The following is a 9,972-nucleotide window of genomic DNA, read 5'->3' on the forward strand; positions in this document are numbered from 1 at the left end:
GTTCAAGCCAAGTCGATCTCATGGAAAACATAGAATGCTTGAATAGACAGATGTCTCATACTCCAACGCTCTAATGTTTCTTTTTATCTCAAACCAACTAAGCTGCTGTGAGGGCGGGGCTTTCAAACCTCAATCCAATCAAAATTCTCTCAGGAAAGGCAGCACTGACTGTACTTTGTGGGGGGGGGTTCTGTTTGTTTGCCTGTACCCTGATGTCATCTGTCAGTGCATTGAAATATTAAACGGCGTTTTTTTTTCTATCAAGGGAAAAAAATAGAAAAATATCTGAAATGTTTGACAGTCGCTGTGGATATCAGTCATTCACTTATCAGATAGTTACACATAAGTCAAATCCAAGAAAGAGTAGAACATTATCCTGAATTAACTGATTCCAGAAATTATCGTAGTTACATTTTCTATGATTTTAGGAAACATTCAAGCTCCCATTAAAAAGACAGGTGTTTGAGTTTTCTGCCACTAATAATTCAATCAGAAAACAACTATTTCAAAAAATAAAGTCTTCGGCAAATGCTTTTTTTCTGATTTTAAAATCCCAGGCATTTCTGTCATGCTAAAAGAATATTGATGAGATTTTTGGGGGAGGGGTCTTCCAGCTTCATGCTTTCATGCAAAGGAGCAGGGGAGGCCTTCTGTGCTGCAGTTGGCGACAGAATCATGCAAAAGCATCATTTATTTCACCACGCTGCATGGAAACTTTTTACTGATCCCATCTGAACCTTTAGGACCAACCCCCAGCTCCACCACCACCTCCTCTTCACAGGAGGAATTCACATTCACAACGATTTATGCAGGAACTAATGCTGCTCGGGATGATATATATGGTTAAGATTACCTCAAGACAGCACTTTATGACATGTTTACGCTAGATTATTTTTGATTGTTTGTGAAGCCACAGGTCTAAAAAAACTGAAGTATTTCAAAGATTTTAGCTCTTTCCTTACATAAAGTTTGTCACCAAGAAGCAGTAAAATGTTGGTTTTTACTCCTCTCCTCTACTTAGTATAAACTCCATCCATTAGCTTTTTATACATGAACAACAGAACATTCTACATTTGGAAAAAAACATTGACAGCTCAGTGTTGATTGTAAGAAAGAAAAAGAAACAACAACTGCAGAAGAAGTCTTTACAATAACTCCCTGAGGCCATTAAAAACTCAAAAAGGAGGAGTTCCAGCTATGAAAATCCTTCAGAAACTCAGTCTGGTCTATAGAGTGTATAATCACAAGACAACGCCCCGCCAGTGCGCTTGCACAATCACACACTGCTCTCACATTCTATGTCACTTCATAGTGAGATCTGATGAATCTAATGCGGTGTTTTTCAACCAGTGTGCCACACTAGTGTGCCGTGAGAGATGGTCTGGTGTTCCGCGGGAAATTTCCCATTTTCACATATCTATGACATTTACTGTCACTGTGGTATTCGCTCTGTGTTCATCCAAACGGCTCTGATTTAACACTCGATAGTTTGGAATACGCAAGATGGTAAAAAACATTTTTCTTTGATTCTATAAATGACTCTTTAAGCAGAATGACGTTACCGCAATCTGGCCGCAAAATTAGCCGCAAGTTTTTCTTGAAAAATCCCGCCCCCTTCAACTGTCTACGCCAATCATTGTTGGAGGCTTGATTACATGTCATCAATCTGACCAATCAGAAGTCGTTAACGTCCATACTTCGTTCTGATTCGACTCATAAAGTCTCTCAGTTCCAACAAAAATAACAGGTAAAGCTCGTGTTTAGAGGTGTAGCTTCCTGCAGGATACGGTGACAGAGAGTTTAAAAAGGGAACAAAAGAATGAAGCTCAGAGACGCGAGTCTGCCCGGAATCTGTGTGAGTTTATGCACTACACCCCCCATGGCGCATTGGGTTAAAGTGGTCTTTCTCAAATGGTGGGGGGCGCGTTGCGGGACAAACCCCAGGATCATGCCATTTCTGTTAGTTACTAAACAGTTGATTGGAGGACCGTCAGTGACCGCGACATCCACACAGAGAGAGGGAATATTTAATTAAACCTCAAGAATTGAGATGGAAAAATATTTAAGAGGGATGAAAAGAAACAGAGAGAAAGAGAGAGAAAGTGCACGTGCTGGGGGGTACACGTGCAGCAGCGCAAGAGAGAGAGAGACAGACAACAACACAAAACGTCAAGAAAATGAGAGACATTAGAAGAGAAGAACAAACTGGATCCATTTGCCTTTTCTTAATTGTATAAAGGAACAGAGTCTGCAGGAAATAATTCTATGTAAGTACAAATATTCTCTATATACATATATATTTATACCTCCTCAGCCAACCTGTGCAGACACCTGAGAAGTGAGAGAATCTTCTCTAAAACAGAGCAGATCATCACAGAGAAGAAAACAGAGTTCATCCTCAAAGCTTAAACGCTTTTGTCTTTCTTAATGCTAATGTGAATAAAAGTCTTTATTTATTGGTTTTTGCACACTTTCATTTGTATTTTGGGTTGTGATTGCAGAGTTTTGTGTTGTTCACTTCAAATGTGTTTAAAAGGAAAAAAGCTTAAAATGTATAGAGTTAAAAACTCAATAGTTAATAGTTAGTTCTTTTTTCATTATTTTGTACATTCTATTTGGAAGGGATAAATAACAGCATATACAGTACATAATTGCACATGTCTCACCACGGCCATGATGCTCCCATTTGCCAAATTTGCTGAAAAAATAGTATTTAGGTCGCCGCACGGTGGCATTTCGGTATATGTGATCAGAGCTTTATTGTGAAATAAAGCGGTTCGAATCCCGGCTGGGGGATTTGGGACCTTTCTGTGTGGAGTTTGCATGTTCTCCCCGTGCATGCGTGGGTTTTCTCTGGGGACTCCGGCTTCCTCCCACCGTCCAAAAACATGCTTCATAGGTTAATTGGTGACTCTAAATTGCCCCTAGGTGTGAATGTGAGGGTGAATGTGTGTGTGATTGAGGCCCTGTGACGGACTGGCGACCTGTCTAGGGTGTACCCCGCCTTCGCCCGTCAGTAGCCGGGATAGGCTCTGGCACCCCCGCAACCCCGACAGGGACAAAGCGGTCAGGAAAATGGAATGTAGGGAGACAAAGACCTTTTGGGAACAACTACTTCCACAAAATGTGTCAAATTTATGAATGCGTTTTTGGACAAGCGTCCAGCAGCAAACACGGCATGCGTTGAAACAGAGGCATCCAATGTGAAATTGACACAAGGACTGCACTCAGTGTGAACACAGCTATACACTGGTGCCAACCTTAAACCACCAGGAACCAGGATTTAGTTTTTGCCCAAGGACTCTTTGACAAAGGGGGGCAAGGAAAGAACTGAACCTGAAATCCTTTGACCAGAGGTTGACCACTGCCATGCTATTATGAATGCACAGAGAAATAAAAATAAATACAAGCTAAACACACCAGTTATACACCATGCATAGTGAAAGTATGATGAATGCATACAAATTTATAAGAAATACATGGTGACTGCATAATAAACACATGACAAATAAATGGTGACTACTTAATAAATGCATGATACAAACATGACAAAGGCCTGGTGACAGCATAAAGACTCCAGAGTGAATAAAAGGTTAGTGGACAGTGAACGTTTGAGTGCATGGTAAATGTATGAATGCATGCTATATTCATGAAAATACATGATAAATGCCTTGTCAACACATGGTGAATACATAATGCACCAGTGGGCTGAAAATCCTAAATTTAGAAATAAAAGAATCAAAGATCTACTATTTTTGAGTCTACAGATCATTTTTTCAGACAAAAAAGCGCCTTGTGTGAAAAGTTTAGAATAAATTTGTATAAAATCTTGATTAAAGACACAGACGAAGGATTGGGTGAAAGTATTGGATCCTGACAGCGTTAAGAAAGCACGGCTCCAGGCTAGTTGTGGGAATGAAACGGCACAGGTCTGCAGTTGGTGTGAGCAGGAACGAAGCCACCTCTCAGCGCTTCCAGCTTTGAAGTGTGTGGCGTGAAAGCACTCTGAAGACCTCGTCGTACTTCTGTCATTGAAGCGCCTAGTCTGTCTGCTGCTGTAATACTTCAAGGCCACAGAACAAAAAGGTTCTTCCACTTCAAAAGCTGCTGATCTGCTGCACTCAGATGTGGCTTCAGCAGCAGCGGGTCACCTGAGCATCATTCAGCAGAGCTTTAAACCAACAATAGAAAAACAAGACATTGTTCAAGTTTGAGACGTTTAAAAGGACCTTAAACTCAGAATGACACTTTCATTGTTAATTGAAAGAATTACGGGAAGTTTTCATGTGTGGACCACATGTCCTTTCTGCTGTGAGTGGAGAATGATGTATTACTGCTCAAAGATGGGTTGTGTGTGAAAACCATGAGGTTGTGAGGGTGCAGTCTAACCGTGGTAATGACGTGCTGAGCTGTAGACGCGGCAGAGAAGGGATAACCTCCACCAAACAGCCACTGCTCTTCACATTGGCCAAGTCCTCCAGCAGGCAGTCGCTGGACACGCCGAACACAGACGTGTGGTAACCTGCACAACCAAGCAGACAGGAACTGGCTCAGTGCATGGAGGGATTGTTTAAAGGTTTGTTCTTTTGAACAAAAACATCAGGATCAAAGGATCTGACAGTAATAAAACTAGTTGTTGTCTTTTTTTTTGCTCTCTTGCCTGTGAAGCAAATGCAATATTCTATATTCACTGAAGCGGAATATAGGCAGATTATTTGAAAAACTATTCTTGTTGGAACAAATCTGAAGCTCACAGGCATCAATACCTACATTTCTATATGTCCAGTACATAAATAAATAAGGTGAATATAACTCAGCACTTTTCTTTCTTTTGTTTTGGCCTCAGAACTGTTACACAAATGAACAGAGGGGGGGATCTTTCATGTTTAAAAAACTGCCGGTGTTTCTGTAAATATAATAAGAAAATCGATATATATTTAATCGTTTAAATATATTTTAATGATTTCAGTGTTTCTAACATGTTCCTGTAGCATTATGATTATGGAGGACATATCTAAATGTAAAATGGCATTTCTGAGTATTTCTTTATTCAAATTGTTGTTATTGCTGTCTATATAACACATTTTCATCCCCAAGTCGTCACATATTGAGGTTTGGTTGAAGACCCCTTCACGTCAAAAAATCGGCGTTATGGGTGTCTCCAATTCAACGTTTTTTGACGTACTGGCTCTTCCCATTAAATAACGGCTCCCCTACCTCTGGGCCGCAAACCGGTACTGGTCCAGTACCAGGACACAGAGTGCACCGGTACCCAAACCCAGTGCCAGTACCCTATTCAGGCACCAGATGCGGTATCAGAGGCGAACCAGTACAAGGTGTGTTATTAGGCGCGAACCAGCCACGGACACAAACCTGTTCCAGGTTATGGTACCAGTACCGGTCCGGTGGACCAGTCCGCCTACGAACAGCCAGCACGTCAAAAAACAATGAGTTGGGGCCGCCCAAAATGTCAAGAAGTGATGCGGAGGGTTCTTAACCAAATGTCAAGATCTGAGGAGTTGGGAGTGAGAATGCATTGGTCTATTCTGTTACCCTGATTTAAGATGAAATGTCTTATCCTGCTCCTATATTTTGTTTCTTCGTTATACTTTTATGGTATCTACAACTCGTACTCTGGAGCAACTTACAGTGTCCCCGCGCCAACAACCATAACTCTGAGGCATATTTCTGATTAACTCTTGCTGCTCTGCTTAAACTATACCCAAGAAAACCAAACAGGTTTTTACTATTTTTGATAAAAAACTGCATCATCATAATTAACCCTTTACCAGCAGAGCTCCAGTCTTTATGTTCTTTGATTTACTGCAAGTCTTTAACCGCTAACACAATCATTACAGCAGATTCTGAAGGAGAAAAGTGGCTCGTCGCGTTAACAGTTAAAAAATGACAGCATGTTAAAGATTTTGTGTTAAAGCGTCACCGGCGAGCCACTCATGGCTGCTGTCTTTCTGCTAGAGCACTCTGATATCACCAGGTGAAGGTCATAGTGGCTCTGTGAGAGAGTGCTGCAGCAGCTCATTGACCGGACTGACCGTTGACGGTGATGTTGCCGGCTGTGCGTGGGACCCCCACCAGGGTGACGGGGTACAGGCCGGACTCAGCAGGCAGGAAGAGCGCTGCAGGCAGAGACTCGAACTCCACTCCAGAAGTCAGCAAACCCTGAGTGCAGCACAGGAGGAAGAGGAAGTCAGACGGAGAACCGAACCCAACCACAACCAGAATACATGGTGGAATTGATTGTTTTTCTGCTCTGGTTTGTTTGTCCCTTTGCAGAGAGAAACCTCCAAATTTCTTTTTATGTGAAATATGTCAGAGAAGATTTGGAGTGATTCATCATCTAACCTCCCCCCCCTGGATGTCCTGCAGATAAAATCTCTGTCTGCATTCCACTGCAGAAACTCGCTGCACCTGAGAGGAAGCTGGAAATCAGAAGAAAGAGGGATCAGAGGAGCCGGAACCTCAATCCTCAAATTCACTCTGAGCATGACAGAACCTGCTCTGTGAACGCCGTCCACAGACTGACATGGAGACTTCAAACATCGGGACCTCAAATCACAACTTGTGGCTGATTTGAAGCTTTCAGTCGGATTTTTCTTTTTTTTTATAATAATCACTGAGAATCAATCTGAAACAGAAATTTGATGACAGATCTGGAGGTCCTGCTGTCAGATCGGTGGCAGTCTTTGAGGGAAAATAATTTTTGTGCATCATACCCTGAGAACAAGAGCATTTGCATTCCCCGTACGCACTGCTGTGCGCAACAAGCAGACGGAGCTGACGTAATGATCACATCAGTCCCATGCAGCAGACGCTATCTCACTGTGGAGGGATCTGCTGAAGAGCTGAGCCTCTGAGGCGCTGTGGCTGTGATTTAAGCGCTGCCCGCTTTGCTTTCACTCCCTGCAGCAGCACACTGTTATTGAACGGCACAAAGCTCAGCTTTCCCTTATGGAAACGGCTCGTTTGCATTCTGCTGTGAAAAGGTTAATAATTCAGTTTGGGCAAAGGAAACATTAAAAAAGTCAGCATCTGCAGCCTTCCTATCCACCCAAAGAACGCGGAGCTTTAGGAACCACCGTTTCTTATGATGATGAGTTCTAAAAAAAAATTGAAAGTCAGACAGCCACCAGCTGGAGTTTTCCTTTCAAACTTTCTGATTCTTTCATGTGGGACTCAATGGTCTTCAGGGTGAATGTTTTGGCTGACTTAACAGGAGTGAATGCCTGAGAAAGCAGGGTGAAGTATTTGGCTCCACATTGCTGACTGACTGTTTCAGGCCGTCAAAACTCAATTAAAATGTTGAGAGAAGACAAAAACCCAACAGAAAAAGTCTGAAGAGAAGAAAGAAAAGCGGATGAGGAGGACAAAGGGACTTCCATGAAGCAAACTTTGACCTTCTGTGAGGTTAGGAGTTCGTGGTCTCCTGTGGCTGCAGATCTCAGTCTGCTTCTGGCAGCTTGTTGCCCCTCTGTCGCCCCTCCAGGACACTTCACCCCAGCTGAGGTACTGTGCCTTTCAGCTCATCTGGTCTGTCTAACGCAGGGGTGACCAACACGGCGCCCACGTACGCCAGGTCGGGCTCAAGCACCACATGAGACGCCCGCAGGTCTCTTCTAAAAATAGCACAACTCACTTGTGAGCTGATCGAAACATCTAAAATTTCTTAAAAATATATGTTCATTATTGCTGAAGCCAAAAACAGCCTATCCCACTATATAAATTTTTGTAATCGTTTTCTCGTTATAACGAGATAGTGACTTTGAGATTGGCAGGGAATCTCTCTAGGAATGACCGAGAGCATCTCTGGGACTGTCTATCAAACAACTTTGGAAGTGATTTTGGTGGAATGTGTTGGAGAATTATTTTGAGAAGGATCAAATTTCTAGGAAGAACTAATGGGACAAATCTGAAAACATCAAAGAAAAGCTTTGTGACTGACTTTAGGAACCACCCCTCCAAGGCATCGTCTGTTCACTGACAGAGAGCTGATCCAGAAAAAAAAACTAAGATTAAAAGACACAGATTTCAGATTTATGGTTGTTTATCTTCACCAATCACAATGTAAATAGATTCATTTTAAATTTCTAAATAATAACAGTAGCTGTATAAAGCAGTGGTCTCAACCACCCCCGGGCCGCCTGTGGGACAGTTGTTCCTGGGTTGCAGAGAAAAAAAACAAAACAATTTTTCACATTTTTCTTATAATCTGATTCAGAAGGAAGTTTTATTTTGAAAAACTACTCTCATTCTTGACCCATGTCGAGCCACTTGGTCACATGTAGAAAATCCATCTCCTACTTTCTTAAAGCGGCTGCACAGACCGCTACATTGAAACCACCAAACTGAAAGTTAACAAAAAACATACGTATTTGGAAAGTTTATTGTTTGGCAGAAAAGAGTCAGTGAGGAAACAGAAGAAGAGCCTTCAACTTCAAATTAAAATACACTTGCATTTTACAAATAAAACGAGTAGTCTTGACTTCAAATATGGATTTATTGTGACAGCTGTTCCCAGAGATCAGGGGTCTGCAACCTCTTTCAGCCCTCCACCATGGCTCTCGGTTTAAAAAGGTTTTTTTTAATGTTATAACAAGTAGCTGTAAAGTAAAAAGTAAGTATTAAAGTGAACAAAAAAAGTAAAGTAGTCAGTCCCTCTGCGAGACTCCTGACCATGGTAGCTGTAATGCTCCAACAAGCACTTCGGCTTTGAGTCGGACTGAAACAGATTTTTAAAAATCAAGTGGAGATCAGAAAGCACAACCAGATTTCTTATTTTTGAACAAATTCAAGGATTTTAAGTGCACCACATTGTTAGAAAAACACAGCAAGGCTCACTTAACCAGCTCTGACTTAATTGTTGTTAATTTGATGAATTTTAGGCTGAGATGCATCACAAAAGATAAAATAAACGGTTTTCCTCTTCAAATCACTGCTGACATCACACTACCCACTGCAACATTTTCTGCATTGACATGTGGAAAAGAATGTCTTTTATTTGTCTGTCAAAAGTTATAAACAATTCCAGGCTAATTTCTCTTTATGTTGATGTTTTATTTCTACCAAAAAACAATATTTCATGCATTGTTATCACTATAGCAACAACTAAATATCAGTGCAAATCAGTGTCTTGTTTTTCTAAAGCCTGATTTAAGACTTTCTGGCTCCTACGGAGTTGTAGTCGGTGTAAACCGACTGGAATGGCTCTTCAAGTGTTGAGGGTTGCAGACCCCTGCCCCAGACTGTAATAATAATGCAGAACATTTACCAACCTGCTGTCTAATGTTACAAGAATGCTGGTAATGAAGTTGATCAAACAGTGGATTCAAGTTATTTTTTATATTTAGAAAATTCAAGTTTTAGTGACCCTTTTTTATGTAATTATCTGTCGCACCTTAAAAGTGGGACGAGACTGAAGTTTGCTTCTGATTTTCTAGCTTCCACTTTGACAGTTATGAGTTGAGGGAAAATCGATGTCACATTTTAACGGTTCATACGTAAATACTAGTGAACAAAAAAAGTTTAAAGCAGCTGCAGATATTTTGCAATGGATGAAGATAAATTTTATCATAAAAAGTTAAGAAACACCAAGGGAAAAAAAAAATCTGATTCCCATTGTGGCCTCGTACAGGTCGGTCCATGAAAATATAGTTTGACATCAAACCAGTCCGTAGGCTGGAAAAGGTTAGGGATCAGGGATCTAAAAGATCTCCCTGCAGACAGAATAAATATAAATTCTAATTGTTTTAAATACTTTAGTCTAGATTTTTATAGGAGGGCCAAAATATTTTACATGATATTCTAGAAAGTGACCAGAAGATTACACAGGATAGATTTTTTTTAACGTAATTCCTTAGACTCTACATGAAACTAAGCAACTGTGTTCTCAATATAAAATGAGGATCAAACAGCTTGAGACCATTGGAAACCCCACCCCCACCCCACTCTTTTTTT

At 41.1% G+C, this 9,972-nt stretch overlaps 1 protein-coding gene across 4 annotated transcripts in view; it reads right to left on the bottom strand.

Annotated features, from left to right (window-relative positions):
• Positions 1 to 9,972, bottom strand: part of trappc9 (trafficking protein particle complex 9) — a 192,281-nt gene that overhangs the window by 142,341 nt on the left and 39,968 nt on the right. For all 4 annotated transcript variants that reach the window (XM_024257959.1, XM_024257960.1, XM_024257956.1 and 1 more), the window contains 2 exons: positions 6,054 to 6,180; positions 4,390 to 4,522 (listed from right to left, as the gene is read on the bottom strand). In XM_024257959.1, coding sequence (XP_024113727.1) covers positions 4,390 to 4,522; positions 6,054 to 6,180 — 260 coding nt within the window. The remainder of the gene's footprint in view (positions 1 to 4,389; positions 4,523 to 6,053; positions 6,181 to 9,972) is intronic.

The sequence above is a fragment of the Oryzias melastigma genome, linkage group LG11, assembly GCF_002922805.2.
Source record: "Oryzias melastigma strain HK-1 linkage group LG11, ASM292280v2, whole genome shotgun sequence".
In the NCBI taxonomy this organism is placed as follows: domain Eukaryota; kingdom Metazoa; phylum Chordata; class Actinopteri; order Beloniformes; family Adrianichthyidae; genus Oryzias; species Oryzias melastigma.